We start from the raw sequence: 21,950 nt of genomic DNA on the forward strand, positions 1-21,950 counted from the left end.
GGTGAGAGAGATGCAGGTGCTACCGTGTGGAGTTTGAGAGGAAATGGTGCGGAGAAAGATTTATGGAAGGAATAAACGGAGACACGTTTTGAGCTGGTCAGGTGAAACCAAAACAGAGGCAGCATATGACACAAGAAGACGAAGGAGGGAATTGAGAAAAAGACTAAAATTAGGCCAGCCAGTGTTACATAAGTTCAAGAGAGATAATAGAGCAGAAAAAGCTGAGTAAGTAATTGGTGCATACAAAAAACAGATTACATTAAGACTAAACTGTCAGGACATGACAGCTCAGCTAAATGTGAAAATCATCTCTTCAATCTGAGAATAAAAAAGACTGACAATACACACAGACATTATTCTCTCCTAACATGGCCACTTTATGTTGATATGATAAAAACCATATTGGTAGACAGCGTGGGGAGAGCAGCCTTTCCAGCGATCCCATCTCTGATCTGTTTTCAGCATAAGATAAACTGAAGATGCAGCCCGCCTGCTTTATCTGGACATTTCATTCCACATTTCATTTCCTGTACAGCTGCTCGAGGACGGCGCCTCATATTCTCGACGCTCTGAGGCAGACGGGGGGAGCAGCAATGCACTAATGTCTGGCTGCTGTCATCAGGCCGAAGGTTGACCATCCTCTCCATCATATTTATGGGGATTTCTTTATCGCCTGCTGAGGAGCAGAGCAGAGCACAGCATTGCGAAGGTAGTGATGGGGCGGGGGCGTTTGCACACAGAAGCCGGCCGGGTGCTTCTTACCATTACATACCCAGACTATTAAAGGGGAAGGCAGGGGGAGACTCCTGCATCCAGTAAGCGGGCCCCCGGGCCCCTGGTATAACTGAAATGGAAATAAATGGGAACCTGGGCGCTGTAACTTACAGAGTGCTTTTCTGAATAATGTGCTGTAGCAGCAGAGGTTGCGGTGACAAAACTGGAGTCAGATACAAATGAAGAAATCTCATTTTGCTGACAGAATGAATTAAGTCTATAATAAAACACACTGCTAATATAAAATCAAACACAATCACTGACGTGCTTGAGTATGTTAACTGCAACTTCATGACAAACAGAGATTAATGTTTAGGCAAATTAATGTTATAATCCTCAAAGGTTTTCATGAAATCAAACCTCATCTTTGATGCGATTTGTCACCAACATTTATTCTGTAACGGCCATTTAATGAATTTACATTAAGTAATTGCAGCTTTATAAGGTAGTTAAATTGGACATTGCTGATCCACCAGTCCCATGCTGCATTCACAGTCCCTTCACAAGCATAAGTAACTCACTGAAAAACTGGCATGCATGCAATCCAGTGTATTCTATCTCGCTGATAACGCCCTCACTGGTTTTCTGTTTACTACTCGACAGCTGCTCGGCTTTAAATATTGCTGGAAGTGAGCAGTGAGCAGTTGGGTGACGAGTTACGTTGGAGTTACAAGCTGCACACTTCCACACATCTCAGCGAGGTAACCAACCTCACTGTGCTCTGCTGCTGTGTGGAAAACAACTTGGCTGTGCACAGCATTAAATTGCAGTTGCTGAGGGCGAGATAGAATTTTCTTTCTCCTTTCTCTTGGCTGATTTCTTTATCGAAACAATGCGAGTCTGTTTCGGCTGCACTGTAAACAAATACAACAGTTGCTCTTCTTTTGCTTACCATGTTTCGCTGTCATCTCTACAGTTCTGGGACCTGTAGCACTGACTCACATCTGTCACCAAATCATCCAGGACTGTAATTCTGAGGTCTTGACTGCTCTGGTTTTTTCCCTCTTGTTGTGTACTATCTAATACATATGCCATCTTTCACAAGCCCTGAAGAAGTTTTAAAACTTCAGCCATAAAAAGACACTGTGTGAGACATTTAACATCAACTTTCCTTGTCACCATCTGTGTAACAAGCTAACCTGCTCCCCCCCACCACCCAGCCCAATCTTCATCCCTCTTGTTTCTTACCGGCGTAGCTGGTTTTGCGTCGCACAGTGAGGTTGACGTGTCCCTGTTTGGCCGCCTGCTGCATCAGTTGCACCACCAGCTGGTGCGACTTGCCCACCACCGCCGTGCCGTCCACGCATATCAGCTCATCTCCAGACCGCAGGCGCCCGTCCTCGTCTGCGGCTCCGTATTTCACTATGTGGCCGATGTAGATCTGTAACACAACCAAAAGCAGGTGGGTGACATTTATGAGACTGTGTGCGCAGAGATCAGCGATGGGTAAAGAACTGTCTAGCTTTTTTACATGGAAAAAGTTCAAAGATTGCAATTTCCTGAGTCAAAGAATCATAGACAAACATATAAATAATTATGAGAAGGTTTCAAAAGGAAGGATGTTATTTTCCACAGCAGCCTGGCATGCAGCACGTCTGCTACAATTTAAACCTGACTATTACGTCTTTACTCTTCTTCTCAGCGTGCTACAGTAGTCACCCCAGCCAAGATCTAAGGCAAATCATTATTTTTTTCCTGCACATATCGCAGCGCAGACTGGTGAACCAGAACAAACAACTTCGCCTCTCTAAAAAAAAAAAAAAAAAGGAAAGAAAAAAAGTGGCGTGTATATGTGATACGGATGTTTCTCTTTGGGTTTTTTTTGTTGACTGATTGAGGCTACGTTGGCCAGATCAAAGAGAAACGATGTTGTAGAAATCACTGATCTGAATTTGAGTCCAACACTCAGCTCAGAACTACACAGGAGGAAGAAGTGAAATGGAGAAACAGAGGTGGTGAGAAAAGAACCGTATAGATGCAGCGCTGGGAAATAGATCATCCTTCATCAGTCAGGTTACTGAATCTTGTCAGTTGTAGTTTATACATTTCACGCAAACGTAGACTGAAAATTGAGGAAATTGAAAAGGAAACTGTGGCTGCGAAGAGACAGAAATGCTTTGGTTTGAGAGAGACTCACCGGTTCTCCGGGCTCATTGCCTCCGAGGATCCTGAAGCCGAACCCTGTGTCCTTTCTCCACAGGAAAATATCCTGCTCTTGGAAATCTGGAACTGTGAAACAAACAAAACAACATTAACATTTACTGTATCGAGACTAACAGAGAGTAAAGCCCAAGGGAGCTCCTGCGTTCAGTATTAGCATGCCATTAATCATTTACTTTAACTCTTTCAGTCAAAATGTCATGCTCTGGCTTTGTCATGAAAAGGTCTGCAGGCAATGATGAGGCCATAATGGATCCTCCCTCTGTTCACTGGGAACAAAACCATCCAACATGCATATAAGCTTTTCTACTAAGATTGCACTTTGCACAAACAATCTCTCTGCAAGGCTCTGGGAAAAAGAACAAACAATCAATCTATCAAAAGATTCTTTTTTTAAAAAGCATCTATTTTGGTATCAAAAGCCAGACAAGCTGCATAAAAAAATCAGAGCATCGTCATTTAATGGTTCCATAATTGGAAATGATCAGGCTGTACAGCTCATCACTGGTGTCTGAAACAGCACAGGTTTCTCTTTTTAAACTATTCCCTATGATGTCCCTGCACAGTGGACATTACTATTCGAATGGACTACACTGTTTCTTTTATGAAGTCATGTGTGACGTGCAACTGCATTTCCACTCTCTCCTACATTGGGGAGCACTTCCCGCCCAACAGAGGTGCTAATACATACTGGAATGAGGCTATACATTATTGAGCAGAGGGTGTGAGTGTGGCTAGTTCATAGTCCACTCCCATCCACAACAGAAAGAAGTGAAGTGTGTATGTGTATGCTCTATTCACCAGAAAGGTGCTGTGCTATAAAAGAAGCATTGCACTGCAGCGACTGACAGCTCATGGTTCATGTAGCAGTGGGAATGAGAAGAGCCTCTGGGGGGTTACTGGGAGCCGGGGGAGAGAAGGGGTGCGCGTGTGTGGCCCCTAATCCCGGTGCACACACAAGCATCTTCGCTTTATATGTGTATATTTATTCACATATGCAGGTATGTGAATGTGTTTGTGTGGCCACAGCTGTGTTGTACTGGCTGACAAACATTCACCTCTGAGTAAACCCCCCGGGGAGATTTGCCTTTGCACCAGCGCGGTGCCTCTGCTGCCAAGGCCACTAAAGCCACTAAGAGGTGGCAGGGTGGCAGAAGGCATAAGCAGCCTGCTTCCAATCTGTTCCTTCAGTCAACAGTGAAAATCCCCGCGGAGTGCAGCTATCTCTTCCAATCTATCACAATGTAACTGTGGAGGAACTGGGAAGAGGAAGAGTCAGAGGCTAACCGTCGCAATCTGCACCTGCACCCAGGGAGGGTCAACTGCACAGTTACACCCTGTTCCTGGCGATTAATAGATCCATAAGTGATCCCCCCAAAGTGAGACAACCGGGGCGTGAACGGATCAATATTCTACAGAGATGGACGGACCCGAGCAGGGATGTGATTGAGGACTGCAAATAACAAGCACGGATGGTTGGAACAGTGAGCGAATTACACTGGGAACATGTTTAAACCAGAAAATAATCAAAATGAAGCCCAATATAGCACGAATGAGTTCCCAATCCTCGCCAACTTCGGGTTCTTTTTTCGGAAGATTTTAATGCCGAGAGAGATTTTCAGGGGATTTTTTTCCTGCAAATGGAAAATGTTCTCCACATGGTGCATTTGAAGACCTTGATCCCAGCAGAACTTTTCATTACAGTGAATGTTGTGTAGAGAAATGTCTGCCGTATACCCTGTTTGAGCCCTATAGGGTGCATATACTGCAGGATTTTAGGACGAGAGCTCAATGCAGCGTGAAAAGTGGAGGATTTACACCTGCTGCTACAGGTCAGCTGTCCTCCCCTTGTCATTCTCTGTATGTTCCTCCTCTTTCCATACCGCACAGTCCCCTGATTCTGAGGTATTGAAATGCTTTACGCTTCCTTTTATCCCCTCGTTTCCCTCTCTCTCTCATCCAGTTTACGTCTCTGAGTCACTTGTACTTCCGCTAACCTGCTCAGGCAGTTTAGAAAACCTTCATCGCCTTTAGACAAGTATGTGGACATAGTTCCCCCATGGCCTTGGTTTCTTCCACTCTCCATCTTTATTCTTTATTTCCTTTTCTACTCCACTATTGTCCTCCCAGCCTTTCACAGGAGCTCACCAACAGGCATCTACACTACTAGCCCACGCTCAGCCCTTCTTCATAGCCAACTAAATAATGAAAATCCTTGACAAGCGGCGCCTGGGAAAGTGATTAGATGTTAAGGTTTCTCAGCCCTTGCATACTTCTGTTTTTTTTTCTCTCTCCTCCTCTGCTCTCCTGTTTTTTTTTGGGAACTTGACAGTGGATCTGAGGGTTATTCTTTTTAATTGGAGCTACCCCCTTGCTTTGGCAAGGCAAGACAAGGAGGAAGGGGATATGCAATTCTCTGACATCCACTCCACTACTGCTGCTGCTAATTATACGCCCGTGTGTCTCTTTAGGGAAGTCTAGTGTAAAAGTGTGTCAATGGCGCCAGTGTCTGCAGCTGGACCAAAGTGGCATCTGCATCAGCTTTAAAGGACCGGACCAAGAACATGTGGGAGCCTTCTGCTCTTATACTCCTCAGAAATGACAATGCAATCAGAGCTAATGTAGCAGTGTTGAATGGCTTTGAAAGAACTTGACATTTTTGGGAATGTGCTTATTCACTTTCTTGCTGAGAGAAGACATCTGTATGGCTGATAGAAAGCTAGAGCCAGCAGGCAATTAGCTTAGCTTATCAAAAAGACTGGAAGCGAGGGGGGAACAGCTAGCCTGTCCGAGTCCAAAAAGCTGCCAACCGGCTTTCAAGCTACATTTAACTAATTAAGACATTTTATCTTCTCTGTAATCTGCACTCAAACAGAAATATAAAAAAACTACTTTGAACAAACCCAGGCTAACTGTTTCCCCTGCTCTTTGTGTCAGTTAAGCTGATCGCCTGCTGGTTGTAGCTTTACAGATATGAGCAGTAACAACTTCTTCAAGAAAGCTAATAAGCATATTTTCCTAGAAGATTTAACTATTTAAAAAAATATATACTCAAGAATTATGTTTCGACAATGCTACTCACAAACTTTATGTGAACTGGTGAGGCGCACCTGACTAAAACTTACAGTAATAGTTTGATACAACAGTCCTGTGGTAAATCAACACTAACAACAAACACTGGAGCTTTTTGTTTTCATGAAGAGAAAGTGGTTTAATGCAGGAGTCCACAGAGATCCACATGAAACACCCCCAGGTACCAAACTGAGACCACGTCCCTTTTCAGAAACCAAACCAGAGCACAAGAGGAAAAAAAAAAGAAAAAAAGTTGGGTCATCCTTGCTGTTGTTAGGGAACATGAACCAGTTACTTACATGCACAAGACATACAGTTTCTCGCATCCCAAAAATCCAAAATGCAGGACCCTTTAAAACACACCAAGGGGTCTCCACCGATCCAACAGCCCCATGCAGCCCTCATCCAACCGCCACCAAAAATGAATATACTTACGCCTACTTTCATACATGCTCCTGGACTGGGCCCAGATCTTAAAGGGGTCCGGTTTCCTCTGGATGGTCCCGTCTGCCGGGGAGTCCTGGGGCGGCAGGCCGGGCAGCGGCTGGTTGGGGGGCGGAGGGGCGGCGCTCTCGCTGAGAGGCGGCGCCAGGGACGGGTGCACCGGCGAGTCCGTGTGGGCGCTCCGGTGGCTGGAGACGCTATGCTGGGAGCTGTTCTGACTGTCCTTCCTTGATAACTGCTGTTGGGGGAAAAAAAAGCAGATCAATATAATTTGACTCTCGAAAATCAGCTGTGGAGGAGCAACGGGGGCTGAATTCAGATGACAGACAGGTAGAGACGTAAAAGGTTATTGCTCAGCGGTGGAGGGAGGGGAAACAGAAATGAAGATGTGAGTACAGAGGAATTGGATTCAGAGTTCGAAAACACTGAAGATTGCCGCTCCTTCGGGTAAAATTAAAAACAGGTTCCATGAGCGTGTCATGCCAAACATTGTTGTGCTTCTACTTTATTCAACACAAAGAATAACGAAGCTGGGATTTCTTATCGGAGAGAATCCTTATAGCAAACAAAGGCAGAAAAAAAAGTCGTCAATGGTTTCTCATGATTAAGTCATTCAGCTGTGGGAGAGGGGAAAAAAAAACTGTGGCACAACTTATGAGGGTACATTGCCTATTCCTTTTGTTTAACAGAGTGGAATGTATTAACAAGAAACTGCATCCCCTGCCGCATGTGTGGAGATATTCACAGTGAGTAAAGCACTTGTGGGATTTGAAACGAAGGGAGGATTTTACTGGTGGAGCCAGAAATGTAAAAATCCTCATAAATTGCCACTGGCCCCTCAATAACACGGGCACTTAAGCACCTGCTCAAGGATCTGAGGGGAGCGGTGCTTGAGCAGGGCAAAGCACACACAAGCCTGAGCTCAAGTACAACTAGCCTGTGAGCAAATGTTTAAAAAAAAAAAAAATCTTTTCTGTGACCATTGTCGCCACATGTCTTTCTTTACGGCCACATCCTCACCAAGAATGTGAGCTGCCGTGATGATTTAGAGAAGAAAACAGTGATGTGGAAGGGGTTATAGAGAAGGCATGGGAAAGAAAGGCGCATATTTTAAGTCGGTAAGAGAAAATGACAGCCGTTCGCTCTCTTCACGTCATGTGACTTCCCCGCTACTTTGTATGTGGTGGTGGACAAAAATACACCATGAAGCAGCTGAGGCAAGTGGCTCATCTGTTCTCAAATATCAAAGTGTTTGGCCTTCAAAGTGCAGCCATGTCTTCAATAAATTCAGACTCATTACTCCCTGAATCAGCCTCCTACACCTCTGCAATTCATGTTTATATTCATCATCCTTGTTAGACATAAAAGAAGCCTGATGCTTTAGCAAATATTAAGTCAGAGCTGTGGCTCCAGCTGGAATGTTTAGTCCACCACTGGCGAGTGGAGCCTCATTGTGCGGTGTGCTGAAGAGAAAAATCAATGGACTCATATAATTAGTCAAATGAAAGCCCTGTTTGGTGCTGAAGTCAGACGTCAAGACAGACAGATGCTTCCCACTGATGACAAATGATTATTATTATTTTTTAATGTCTACTTTCATTCCATCTAACAAAATGGTGCCTCCATTTGCCAGCGAGGCAGCGCCACGTCTCGTCTCTCTCTGAGTTTGATGCACACACCAAGTCCAAATCCTATGCCCCCCCTTTCAAATGAAAACAAATCTCTTGCTCTTGAAGGCTCTATTAGATTTGACCTTCTGCCGTCACTGTGCCCCCCCCCGCCCCCTCTCCCCGTGCTCCGAGACTGGTCTAATACATTGGTTTCTCCTGCTCCAATAACTTATTAAGGAGACAGAAGATGGGATGGAGGGGAAGGGAGGGGAGGGGGGGGAGACAGGCGGGGGAGGGATGAGACCGGGGCAATGAAAACATATCCTCGCTGCTGCTCCACACAACAGCTCTCAGCTCTGTCCCGCTTTCTCGATGCATCACAGAGATGGAAGCATTTTGTTTGTCGTGTTGCCTCACACAAAAAGACACTGTATTATTAAAACATCACGTCATTCTTAAGTTATCCATCACCTCTATCATCTAACACAAGACTCAAACCATCACCATTATCACCTATACACAGCACCGACACCACCACAACTCAGTCCCCAAAAACTTTCACCCGCCCCCCACCATCTAAACAACATCACATACCCTCCTAGTGTAATCTCTGTATGGAGGAGCCAGATCATAATCATCCTGCAAAACAAAACAAAAAATGGACAAACACAGGTATACAGTCAGAAACAGTCAACAGGGTTTCCCCCCACACCCCCCCCCCCCCCCCATTAATGAAGCAGATATCACAGGAGGGGGCCGTCCCTCAGCTGCGTGATCATACATTCAACTCTCACACTGCAAGCTTAGCACCCAGCGCGATGCGATCATCAGCGTGTTAGCAAACCAACTCACGCGGCGCATCAAAGCCCCTCGTCCCAGCACCCCCCCCGCCCCCACCCCCGCCCCCTCCCACCCCTCGCAGAGAGGAAGAGGGGGAGGGCTGATGAGAAGCTACAAGGATCAACCCCCACATAGCACAGCATCCCTGTGTCTACAAACAGACAGACCCACAACATCAGCACTAGTTACACCTTTACAGAGGGGAGTTGGAGATGAGGCAGGAAGAGAGAGATTGGGGGGTGGGGGTTGGGGTGGGGGGGGTGAGAATGAGCTGAACATCCCTTTTGCCACATGGAGACGAAAGACAGAGGAGCGATGGATGGCAGGGAAGGAGAGAGAGAGAGAGAGAGACATCAAAAACAACAACTTACCAGTTTGGGGCTCTTCTTTGCGGGTGCCACCCCTGTGAAGCCGGAGAGAGAAAAGGGAGAAGGTTACCATTGGAGTTACAGTGTGTAGTCCATGTTGTTGAGAAAAAAAAGGAAACATGCGTAAAAAAAAAGAAGAAGAAAGGGATAAAAACAGATAAAGGAAACTCCGAAACAACGTGTTCATCTAGCCCTCGTCTCCTTCTCCCTTCTTTCCTCTCTTTCCCTGCTTTGGTTCCTTTGCTCGCCCATCCGCGGCTGGTGCTTTCAGGAGGAAGGGAAGGGAAGGGAGGGGAGGAAGAGGAGGGGGAGGAGGTTGGGATGGGGGGGGGGGAGGTAAAGCAGGCAGCGCGATCTATCTGCATCACTGCCGCGGCCAGCGCTTGGCTTGACTGGTGCAGCGGAAGAGTGGGGCCAGCCCCAAGGGCTAACCCTGCCTCTCCGCTAAGACCCTGGGTACCCGGCGGCGGCGGCAGCAGCAGCAGCAGCAGCAGCAGCGCTCCTGTGTGCGAGTGTGCGTTCGAGGGAGGAAGAGTGAGAGTTAAGAGGAAAGGACAGAATCCTGGAGAGCAACTAAGCTGGAGAATAAAGAAGGAAGAGGAGCAGAGAGGAGGAAAGCGAGCTGTGCTCTGGAGTTCCCCGGCCGTAGCAGCATTACCCATGGAGAAGGAGTCCAAGATACTGAACATTAAATTATAGGCAACCGTCAGTTCCCCTCTTACTGAGACCATCTTCCTGTGTCCGCTGAGCGCTGCGCTCCGCTGTCGAAGGCTCCAGCATCTATAGGCAGTTGGCGCGTCCTCCCCGTCTCTCCCTTTCCTGCTGTCTTTTCCTTTTTTTTCCCTTTCTCTCTCTCTCTCTATTTCTCTCTCACCTCACTGCACACTGTCCTCCCTCCCTTTTCTACCCTCAGCATCATCACCCACCCTCCCTCTCTCTCTCTCTCTCTCTCTCTCTCTCTTGTTCTTCTTTCTCTCTCTCTCTCTCCTCCACCTCAGCCTCCCTCCCACCCACACACATGCTGGTAAACATCCACGCAGCTGCATACATACACACACACAATCACAATCACACAAACCCACTCAAAGGAATCAGACAGCGCTCCCGACGCAGAGTTTGCTTAAGGTATATGACAGACAGGTTTCTACGTGAGTGAGCAGTGACCACAGATATCATTGCAGGAGCATCACACAGAGCTGTGAAGAAAGAGAGAGAGAGAGCGACGAACGACTAAAATAAAATGTGAACACAGTTTTGGATCTGGCTGGGAAATTTGCTCCTTAAGCACATCACAGCCCTCTCCCCCTCCCTCGGCTCAGCATGTAATAAACAGTTGTATGAAGTTATGGAAATGAGAATAGGAGAAGGGATGCATGAAACAAAGAGAAAATAGGAGTATATGAAACACACACACACACACACACACCTCATGACATACCATAAGGGTGTGTAACACATGTAAAGCATGAGTGAGAGCAGGCAGAGTCTGATCTAAGAAAATGGGCCGCTATTGTGTGTCAATCCTTTAGAGATAGAGAGAGGATAAGATCTTATGTACACACACACACACATACACACATGCACGCACACAGACACACACCGTTGCACGCTCTTGTCTTCTTTATCTCTCAGACATCTGGGTTCATTCACAACTGACAGCTCCAACTGTGGTGCGTCTGCAGCTTTTTTCTTCTCTCCTTCCTCTCCTCCCCCGCCCCCTCCCTCCCTCTTCCTCTCCCTCCTCTCCCTGCTCTCCCCTTTTCACCTTTTTTCAATCAATAGGAATCATTCATTCGGGGGCGTGTAGCAATCCCCTCAATCAGACGTGTATGCATACTTCGCCGTGGCGGTAAGCGCGCTGTCAGTCAGTGTCACGCTGGCTGTTTGATTATTATTCACCGATCCAGTGCAACTGATCTGCTGCTGCTGTCAGTGTCAGCGACGGCATCTCTCCGCGTTTTTACAGTGGACACACCCAGGCAGACAATAAACACACTCAGACACAGGTCGACTCAGGTCTTTGTCACATACATCTTTTGTTTAACCTTGAAATCTAAATGAGGTACCCCGAAGCAGTGTCACTGAATGATCTATAAGTGAGCTGTTTTTGGTCGGCAATTAATTGTTCACAACATTTTTGGGGGGAAATGCCAAACATTTCCTAAATTAAGCTTCTAAACTGAACATTATTTTCCTTTTTGATTGTACAACGGACAGAAAAAGCTAAATGAAGATGTCACATCAGGGTCTGGGAGCTTCTGATGGGCATTTTTCATTATTTTGTGACATTTACTAGACTAAACAATTAATCTATTAATTAAAAAAACAATTGCCAGATAACTGATGATGAAAACAATCACCGAAATAAACAAAAACTGTGAAAATGCAGCTGTAACAAAAGGTCAAACATTACATTGGTGGGCAGAGGCAACTCAGTGGGGTTTTGTGTGTGTGTGGTTATGTGAAATGCCAGAGTTTGTGTGCTCTGTGTTTGAAGCTCCCAGATCAAAAGGTATTGTGGATGTTTGGGCCAACCTCCAGTCCTAATTACATACAAGAGGGAGGAGAGAGCAGTTTTGGACAGGTGGGCGATCCGGCCTGGCCGGCGCTCCGACAGCCTGAGTGAAAATCCCCCCGCGCCTCCAGCTCTCTCATAATGGAGCGGCCCGCCCTGGCTCATTTTATTCTGCTTACTAAATCTTAAAATTTGTGCCAGACAATGCATTCTTAGCATTGACTAATGATGGATTATTAAACCTACGGGGCACTACGTTTGTACATGATGTGGTTTTTATGATTAATGATATATCAACAGATGAATATGAATTCCAATGAGGCCAAAATAATACCCGTTATATCTGAGGATTGCAGTAACAAGAAAAAAAAAGAGCTTCTATCAAGCTTGATAGAGTAACCGTCATCTTGTTTCACTGCCTGAGGAGAAAGTCCATGATTTTCGTTGTGACTTATTTTTCTATGTGACAGCCCCACAGGAAAAATTCCACTGGTGGGTGGACTCTTTTGCAAACACTGGAAATAATGTGTGGCAGAATAAATGCGTCTATACATTTGGAGGCTGTGACACAGTTTTGTGCGCTGAGGAGATGAATTAAGCCAAAACTGCTGTCACAAGACCTATGGTTTAGATTAATTGTATTCTGTTGAACTGGGTTCAAGCTGACAAGAAGGAAGCACTGCACCCTCAGGTGAACTCTCAGGTGAACACGCTGTACAGTTTCCTTCTGCAGATCTGTGGCGCCGTGGTGGCACCAACAACCTGGCAGCGCAGCAGTCGCTAAATGGAAGCCATTACTAAGTAGATTATGTTGTCTGTCCACGGCGCGCGTGTTTACGTGTCCGTGTTGGTGGATCTCAGCTGAGAGTGATTGCTTCCAACAGGCAGGTCCATCTGTCACCGTGGCGACAGTGCCTTGGTGACCATGGGGGGAACTGACAGACTGTCTCCAAGCAACGGTTGTTGTGGTGAGCCGCTCTCTCTCTCTCTCTCTCTCTCTCCGCTGTACGGTGACGGAGTGAAAGGATCCCATCAGCTGTGTACATCAGCAGCCTGGATGCGACAGCCCCGCGGAGTGTAGCTCTATTTAGCTTCCTCTATGTGTCTGTGTGTAAACTGTGAAATTAAAGGTGACAGAGGAGCATAACAATGTGACTAAACAGACAGTAAAGATGAACAGGCAGAGCAGGCGAGCAAAAAAAAGTTGTGTGGAAAGAAATGTGATGGAATGTCACAGTTTCTTTTGCAATGAATTCCATGGTGCTTTATTATCTAAAGAAGAAAAAAAAATCTGCACCATGGTGTGGTTTTCCCTCTGTAACGTGCCTCCCATGGTTTTTGAAAAAAGAAAAAAAAGAAAAGAGGGAGTGAAATCCCCTCCTCCCACAAATTCACACATCCGCCCAGAGGAGACCCCAGCACACACTATCTGCAGAGCATTGTCATGGAAACAAAAGATGGTGCAATAGTGGAGATTTACGACTCGCCCAAATAGCTATGGAGGTGTGAAGACATGGGAGATTGTTGGGGGTGGGGGCTCACCTTGCCCCCCCCTGCCGTGCAACAAGCGGTGATGCACCGTCTCCAGCCTCCCAGCCGGGCAAAACAACCAGCGGAGGTGAATCGTGGGCACCTAGCGGGCGGGCCTCTCCCCTCGTCAATGCTTTTCAGGACTGCAATGCTGTTCGTTATGGTGCCATTGGAACGTGCAGTCAGCAGAATTTTTAATGCGAAGTGGGCAAAAATACGACGCTTCCTGCCCATACAGAGAATTGATTTTCTGCTTTGGTCTGTGCTGGGAGCCATCATCAACGTTTATCTCTTTTCTAAAGGGTGTGTACAAGACGGCCCCGTATTATATTGGCTTTGAATGAATGTGCATGCCAGTAACTGCGAGTTTGTTTATGTGGGTTATGCAAGTTCACATAATTTTGCCTCCGAGTGTACGTCCTCAAAGAACACTGATCCGTGGAGTGCTTTTTGACAGGCGGCATTTACAAGCTGTCGGTGCTCTTTCCCACCATTATGTCAATAAGAGCTATCTAGTGTGCCAATGATCCACTTGGTGTTTTTACCCTCTTTAAGCTGCATGCCCATGACAAAAAAAACAAAACAAAACAAAAAGGAAAAACACACATTTCAACCTCCTGTCTGTCTTCAAGGGTACAATAAATCTCCTTAAAGCTGCACTTTAAAGGCGCCGAGGGGGAAAGCAACGCTATGTAGATGAATGCTCTTAAGAGGTTTCCAAGCTGCCATGCAGATAATCTGAGGTCTCACATGTCTTTGGGTATTTAGCTTCCCATTTATGGAAGAAGACATAAAGGAAGCAGCTGTGCAGTGAAGGGGTTTCATCAAACACACTGACATGTGTGAAATAGTTGAACACTTTCTGTCTGCGCCGGTGCCTCGACCGGCTATTCGCCCATCCATGGGAGGAGAGACGGAGGTCCATCTCTCATTCCGCAAGAAGAAGAGAAGTGCGAGGCCTGATTGCCTGGCAGGGACTAATGTGACACCGTTGATTTATGAGTCATGAAGTAGAGGCAGAAAGAAGAAGAAGAGAAAGAGAGAGCGGAGCATCATGGGGGTTTCTGCGCTCTTCTTTCATCATCTCTCTGATCCATCCGTCCAACCCTTCTCTTCCTTTCCCTTTGTCCACTGCAGCTTTCAATCCTACCATTTCCTGCACATGGCTACAAACAGTTGCTGCAGTGTAGCGTAAATTACCTTGCATTCATTGCAGCACCTGCCTGGCCTTACAAACAGGTAAAAAAAAAAAAAAACAGTGCAGCACGACTCCGCATCCACACTGAGACAAATGGGCTTCATTTTTCTATAGCCGAATAATGACGTGAGCTGCTGGGCTATTGAGAAGCGGTGTTTCGGAAATCCTACACCCCAAACAAGGTTTCACTGACAATACGCTGCACAGCAGGTGAACGCATCCCCGTGGAGCGGGTAACATTTACACCTTTTTTAAGGCGAAACGCGGGAGAGGAAATTAGCGTCTGCGAAACAGCATTGGGGGCAAAAATGAATTATGTCATTGCATCAGTGGGGGCAGGAGAAGACAGGCAGGGGAAAATGAGCACATTAGAGCTGTGTAATTAGACAAATGAAAGAACCGAGTATCATGAAACAGACTTGATTGAAGTAATAAATCATGCCAATGTGCGTACAGACAGTACTTCTCAGAGTACAAAATGTCTGAAACCACTTGGTCCTTCCTCTGTATGTATTAACTTGACCGAGAAGGGTCGGCAGAGGCCATTCTTGGCTAATGCATCTTGCTCACAAAGATGATGAGAGTAAGAAACCCTGAGACTCACACGGTCAGGAATCAGTTTCTGCCCCCATCCTCCAGCACACTGTTGCTGGTGTGGGAGAAAAAAAACAACACATGCTCACATTTGTTTTTGCAAATTCTCACACACATACACTGTGAGAAAGATAGTGGGAAAGGGGTGAAGAGTGAGGGGGCACACTGTTGCACGTATAGCCCCCTTTAACGAGTGTGTATCTTTTGTGTGTCTGTCTGCAGGGATTGGCTTCTGTCTTCATGTGGGCGAGCGGGTGTGAATCTACATACTGGCAGCAGGGGAATAGAAACAGAAAAAAAGGGGGGATGAACTGGTGGAGGAGGGGTGGATCTCCACCAATTAAGACTGTACTGGGGTCTTTCTGCAAGGAATCTATAATTGGATGCATGACGGTTCATGTTTGAGACCAACTGTGAGCGTGCACGTACATGTGTGTGTGTGTGTGTTTGCGCAGAGAAGAGGAGATTCTTGATGGATGGAGGAAGAGTGAGAGTAGAGGAGAGCACAAGAGAGAGAAAGATGTATTGCGTATGATAAGCAAAGCTGACATCAGGACCCCAATTAGAGGCCAGCGTGGTGGAGCGGCTACTGGTGGAGTGAGAGAGCGGTGAAGTGAACGAGAGCGTGAGAGTAATTAAGAAACCGTGTCCAGAACCTTGTTGTATGTTCTCAGGAGTTTGACTGTGTGCCTATGTTGGCAACACCTGTAGCATGTGAATGATGGCGAGAGACCAGGGCATTGGCACACAGGAAAATGTAAAAAAAAACAAAAAAAACAAATTGAGTATTCAACATGAATGAATGAGAAATGGGAAGGACAGAAGGAAACGTGGGAATCCAGAGAAGAAAAAATACAATGGTGAGCACGCTTCATTGCCCTGATATCTGTTCTTTCATTTATTCACTGAAAAGGTACATGGTAAATTAATTCTTCCTTACAGACCCCCATAGGTATAGATTAAATGAGTCGTACACTTTTGGTAATTAGAGCTGGATAAAATTAGCACTGGAGCAATTAAATCAATCAATCAATTAGAAAAGCACGTTGATTAACAGGTGACTGATTATGGGATTAAAAGCACAAATACCAGTCACTCTCTGGTGTGAGGATTTGCTGCTTCATGCTAACTTTTTAAATCTTAGTGAAAAGATTTTTTTTTTTTAGGGGGAAGACGGTTTAAAAGAAATTGAATAGATAATAGAAAATTATTGTTTACAGCGCTAGATTGAATATTGTTTCGGTTGCATTCTACATGCTAGACTGTGATGGGTTTTATTCAAAATGTTTCAGTATATTTGGTACCAATACTAAAACAATGCTTCATTTGATACTTTTCTTTGAGAAAGAAGAAGCTTTCATTTGTTTAACAAAAGAAATAGAGCAGATATTGTCTGAACAAAAGCAGCTATATCAGATTTTTATCTAAATAAAGCACAGTGTTTAAAGGTACTCAGAGCTAAAGACATTTCTGTTGAAATCCTGGTTTCAGGTTTGATAGCCAGCCAGGAGAAATGAAAGACTTTGACTCTGCACTCCTCCAATTTGTACTTTTGGTTCTCTAATAATCGGCTCTGTGTTGTGATGTTGGAGTCAACTGGCTCGGCAGTGGAGAAAGGTTCTTTGTATAATGTACAGGAACCAGTGCTTGATTGCTTGTTCTCAGATGTGATAATAGGAGCATTGCAGTGAGCAGACTTCTGTTTTATAGTATTATTTATCAGCATGAAGCATCAAACTGACAGGTGCTGATATGACACAGTTTAAATTGGCTTCTGTAGTTGTTCGTATATGTCTCAGCTTATTTCAACCATTAATACCAAACTATAAGTCAAGACTTTAATGGTGCTGGTTCAATTAAAATGTCTATATGCAATGTCATCATCCATACCTTTGTGTTTTAGCTCAGTGCTATTCCTTCCATCACAGTCATATCTGTCTGTCTCTGCTGTTTATTGCAGCCCATCTTAACTGCCTTCTGTTTTATTGACAGTCCATTAAGCCCCTGCCCAGGATGACGCTCTATCACTTTATGGGCTTGTGTACACTCGCATGATGAAGAAATGCTCATTAAGAAAAGCCAGAGAGGGAGGAGGGGAACAGTTTGGTGCATGTGTGTCTGTGTGTGTGTGTCAAGAAGTAAGACAAAGAAGGAGTGTAACAAAATGTAGAAAGAGACAGAAATACAAACTGAGGTGAAGTCACACATGTGGAGAAAAAGACAGAAAGAAGGGCAGACTCAATGTGAGACTACAATGTGACTTGGCTGCCATTCATCTGACCAATTTCCCTCCACAGTTCTCAGCACTTAACCCTACTGAGAATATAAACGGCACGTGTGCACACACACACACACACATACACAAAAACCTTTTAGTTATTTGAATTAATAAGCCCCAACACAAGCTATGGACAGTCTGACAGAGAAAATGGTCCAATTACTTGTATCACACAGTGCGTTTAGAGCTCTGGAGGTTCTGTGAGTCTGAGGGTGATTGGAGGGAAAAGACTGGAATTCAATCATTTCAGTCATATCCTTCATACGCAGCTGCTTTGTCTGCATTTAGTGCTTCTGTGCGACAGCGATTTTCAATCAGAAGCCATGACAAAAGACGAGTGGTATACGTTCAATAGCGGCATTCACATGCCACTGCACTGTGTTTGTAGCAGAGAATGTATGTCAATAGCAAAAATGTCACAAGCTTCAACTCATACTGTACCAAGTCAGGAAAGTAGGCATGCTAGCACATTTGATGGCATCTTAAAAGCAGGAAGTACACTAACAGACCCAAAATAAACCACACATGTTGTGAAGGAACACACACACGCACACGCACACACACTCACACCAACACTGAAACTGAACCCAGGCGGAGAGAAGCTGAGCGTGAGACTCTCTGACCTGAGACACTGAATAAACCTGTTTCTCTCCTGTGTATCCTCCTTTTCATAAAGCCTCCGTCTCCCTTTTGACTTTTCCTTCCCTCTGCCACCTTTCCATTTCAAGACAACTATAATATTCTGACTGTCGATACCGCTCAGTGTAAACACCTCACTTGCTCTTCCCACTTCACTTTCAGCCACATCCTCAAATGTTATTTCAACTTTCTCTGCAGCTCCCCTTTCCTCCTTCTCTACCATAATTATCCCTCTATCTTGCCTTCTTTGCAATTGCTTTTTGCTTCCAACCTCTATTTACATGAATAAATAAAGACGTGTCAATAAAAGAGCTCTCTCTCTCCGTGAGCAGGAACAGCCTCGAAGGCAGAGGCCTACTCTCTTTTGTCAACAGCATCAAGCAGACTCAAGGTTTGTTTTGTTTTGCAGTGCTTCAACATATGGGCACATGAATCAAAGCACCATATAACTTGACACCTGTTTCCTCCACCTCCCTCATCTCCATCTGTTCTCGCCGGTTACAGTACAAACGAAAGAAATGTACTGGAACATCACGCGTTGAAAGGGGAAAGACCGCTCTCCACTCACCTCTCTGCACCAGCATGGTGACCTCGCTGCCTTTGGGACACTTGCTGAGCAGGTCCACCACCTGGTTGTGAGACATGCTCTGCACGTTTCTCTTGTTCACTTCCACGATAATGTCCCCCTCCTTGAGGCCGCGGCAGCGAGGGTAGTCCACGATCTGCTTCACTCTCTGGCCCCCGCCCCCGGGGCTGTCGGCGATGGTGAAGCCGAAACCCTTGTCTCCTTTCTCCATGTGTACGGTGATGAGCTCCGGTTGCGTGGCGATGGACGAGGCCAGGGTGACCACGTCGCTGGGGTAGCCGTGCTGGGAGGAGGTATCGGAGGCCACCTCGGCGGAGGGGCTGTGAGGTCGGGGGAGGCCGTTGAGGGGAGCCCCGCCGTTGATGGAGCTGTTGTTGTTCTGACCGCCGTGGCCGGGCGGCGATTCGTAGCTGTTGGACACTTCCTGGCCGTTGACGATGATGGGCTCTTTGTTATCGAGGATAGCCACTGAGGTAACCAGGCTGGTGTTGGGGTCGTCGGGGTCAAAGGGCAGCGGATAGCCACGGCACAGTTCCAAGTTGACCATGGAGCCAATGGGAATGGACTGGAAGATCTTCACAACTTGGGCGTGGGTGTAGCCGAGCACACAGGTGTCGTTGACGCTCACGATCACGTCGCCTTGGGAGTCGGAGAGGAAGGAGAAGTTAGTTTCATTTTGTGCAGTGAAGCATTCATCTGGGAACTCAAATTAAATCAGTGTTGCTTCTTTGTAAACTTCAATAAATTCAGTCCACCAACCTGTCTCCATCTTGCCATCCAGGGCAGCAGGTCCATCTAGCACCAGGCTCTTGATCTGCAGGAACTCGTCCGGCTCGTCACCTCCAACGACGGTGAAACCGAATCCCCGGCGACTCTTTTTCAGCTTGGTATTGATGAAGGTTCCCTTCAGCTCGGATCGGTTCCGAGTGAAGAAAGGCTTTCCTCCTGCACACACACATATACACACAGACAGAGGATTCAATTTAAACCAATCTGATTCAACAATGTGGATATTGCCTGATGTTTACTGTGACTGTTGTTTGATTGCTTTAAAGTGCCTGGAGACAAACGCGCTGTCAAAAGAAGCCTGAACGGTGGACATCAAGACTCCAAAAATAGCTTGGACAATTTCTTGTCACCGTGAACTAACACTGGGTGTTCAATCTTTTTCACTTAAAAAAGGTGAAGTTGAATTTAAAGATGACAAAGGCGCAGAGTTATAAGTTAGAACATCAAATACCTGTGACCCTGTAATACATGGAGGTCATATGACAAGTGTATTCACACAAGACAGGGCTCTGCCTTGATAAATGGATACTGCAAGCAAGACGTCTGTTTTATTTAACTGTGGCTGTGAGGATTTAATTACCACAGAAACATCCATGAAGCACATTTCACACCGGTCTTAAGTCATGAGAACTGCTCAAACAGTGCAATCTAAACCCAATTACTCAGTCTTCCCCTCTTTCTTCTTGCCTTCTCCACCTCATTATGTGGCATTAAGAATAAAAGGAAGAAAGATATGAGATGGTATGGGTCTAAATCAAAAAGTGAAGTGAGGTGTTCCCAGTTCAGAATGAGAGAAATAAGGAGCAGCGGTCGAACGCAGGAAAAGACTGAGCTCTAAATGTCTATTAATAGAGAAAATGTGCGCCACATAGTGCAGAAACTTCACATGAATGAGCTCATGTTTCACACAAATGAATGAGAAGACGTCGGCGTCGGAGTGACAGTGAAGGCACCACAGAGGAATCAGTGTTTAGTGACCTGCAGAGCCACATTAGGTTATGGCAGGGCTACAGCTTATGTGTTCAATGAAAAATGCATTACCGTTGGGCTCAGTTGGTGTCCTTGTGTTTGTGGTGTGTGTGCGCGCGCGCGCGCGCGCGCGCGTGTGTGTGTGTGTGTGTGTACGTGACAGTGTGTGTTCATGTGCAATGCCTTTGAATAGCATTTTTCAGAACGGGGCGAGATGTAACAGAACTGCAAGCTGAGATGGCGGCTCTATCCACACGGGATCCGGAGATGTAAGAACAGACCAGGAAGCAGGAGAAACATGAAAGCAAGGAGTGAGATAAAGAGATTTCAAATGACGCCGTTCTCTGGAGGAATGTCAAGGCCTAGGACGGCACAGAGCGGTGACGTCAGCCAGTTGTAGGAGGCAGAAAGAGACAAGAGCGAGAAATATGGAAAGACAGAAAAGATGGACGGAAACAAATAGCCGAACCAAAGCAGACGGTGGCGGGACACGAGACAAAAGCCGACCGGCACGACGGCCAACGTGAGCAATAAAATAAAGAGATCGATGGGGGAAAAGGGAAAAGGCGACTGACTGAGCAGCGAGGGAGAGTTAGAGAGGGAGGCAGGGTGAGGCAGTTAATTCTTTGCCGTGGCAGTGCTAATTAGACAAGCTGCTAGTGGGAGGCTGGTATAAAAGGCGCTGGCAACCAGGAGAAGAAAGAAAACACACTCACATACACACACACTCAGATATACACACAATGGCTAGACGCTGTGTCTGTAGGTGTGTGTGTTGCTAAATGATGGGTGAAATCAGGCCATTATTTGATCCAAGATTTGAAACAACATAACCAGAGGTTCCATGAGAGTCAACATGTGGCCACAGTAAACACAGATGGTGCACATGTAGAAAATAAGAGTTAAGAGTTGGCAGAGTTACATTCACTGTCCTCAGAAAAAGGACAACCATTGCCTTGAGTGCTATAATCTTAGAAAACGTGTAGTCTACTCTACTGTACATAATGAAAGAGGTGGATTTTATTTGACTCATTAAGAATATATGATGAAACTTATAGAGGGAGCTGCTTTTAGTGTCAATACATGACTGCTCCTCCATCATGAAAACTCAAACATAGCCTGAGGCAACAGCTCTGGAAAGCAAACCACACTGTACCAGCTGAATTTGATTCAACTCATAATAAGTTCCCCTGGGTAACACAACTGAAAATCAATGAGTTTAATGTTTTCATTAGGTTTCAGACTTAAATTGTATAGATGAGAACTTACGTTTCTGTCCCATGGCATTGGGCACTGGGGGTCCTGTCTGAGGGTCCCTGTAGGTTTCCTGGTGGTTGGCAGCATAACTGGCCAGAGGAGCCCCGGCCATTGTTGAATCCTCGATCCATTCTGCAACAAGCAAGAGGAACATGTTCTCTAGATGGGGTCAAGACAGGTGCGCAGCTGCCGCACTTGTGGAAGAAATCGGGTCTAAAGGTTTGGGAAGCATGTGTGTGTGTTGGGGACAATTCCAGTTTGCTGCCTTCATATGAAGCCAGAGGAAGTGGTGATGTAAGACGGGCAAAACCTTTCCTGCTCTGGCAT

At 45.9% G+C, this 21,950-nt stretch overlaps 1 protein-coding gene across 4 annotated transcripts in view; it reads right to left on the reverse strand.

The window, feature by feature from the left end:
- Nucleotides 1-21,950, reverse strand: part of magi1b (membrane associated guanylate kinase, WW and PDZ domain containing 1b) — a 131,627-nt gene that overhangs the window by 14,518 nt on the left and 95,159 nt on the right. For 3 of the 4 annotated variants that reach the window (XM_083972026.1, XM_083972025.1, XM_083972023.1), the window contains exons 10-16: nt 21,636-21,755; nt 19,368-19,553; nt 18,591-19,247; nt 9,272-9,303; nt 6,442-6,688; nt 2,912-3,003; nt 1,963-2,155 (exon numbers count right to left, since the gene is read on the reverse strand). In XM_083972026.1, coding sequence (XP_083828152.1) covers nt 1,963-2,155; nt 2,912-3,003; nt 6,442-6,688; nt 9,272-9,303; nt 18,591-19,247; nt 19,368-19,553; nt 21,636-21,755 — 1,527 coding nt within the window. The remainder of the gene's footprint in view (nt 1-1,962; nt 2,156-2,911; nt 3,004-6,441; nt 6,689-9,271; nt 9,304-18,590; nt 19,248-19,367; nt 19,554-21,635; nt 21,756-21,950) is intronic. The other variant, XM_083972024.1, reaches the window with a different exon arrangement.

The sequence above is a fragment of the Trachurus trachurus genome (assembly GCF_905171665.1).
Source record: "Trachurus trachurus genome assembly, chromosome: 5".
Lineage (NCBI taxonomy): Eukaryota > Metazoa > Chordata > Actinopteri > Carangiformes > Carangidae > Trachurus > Trachurus trachurus.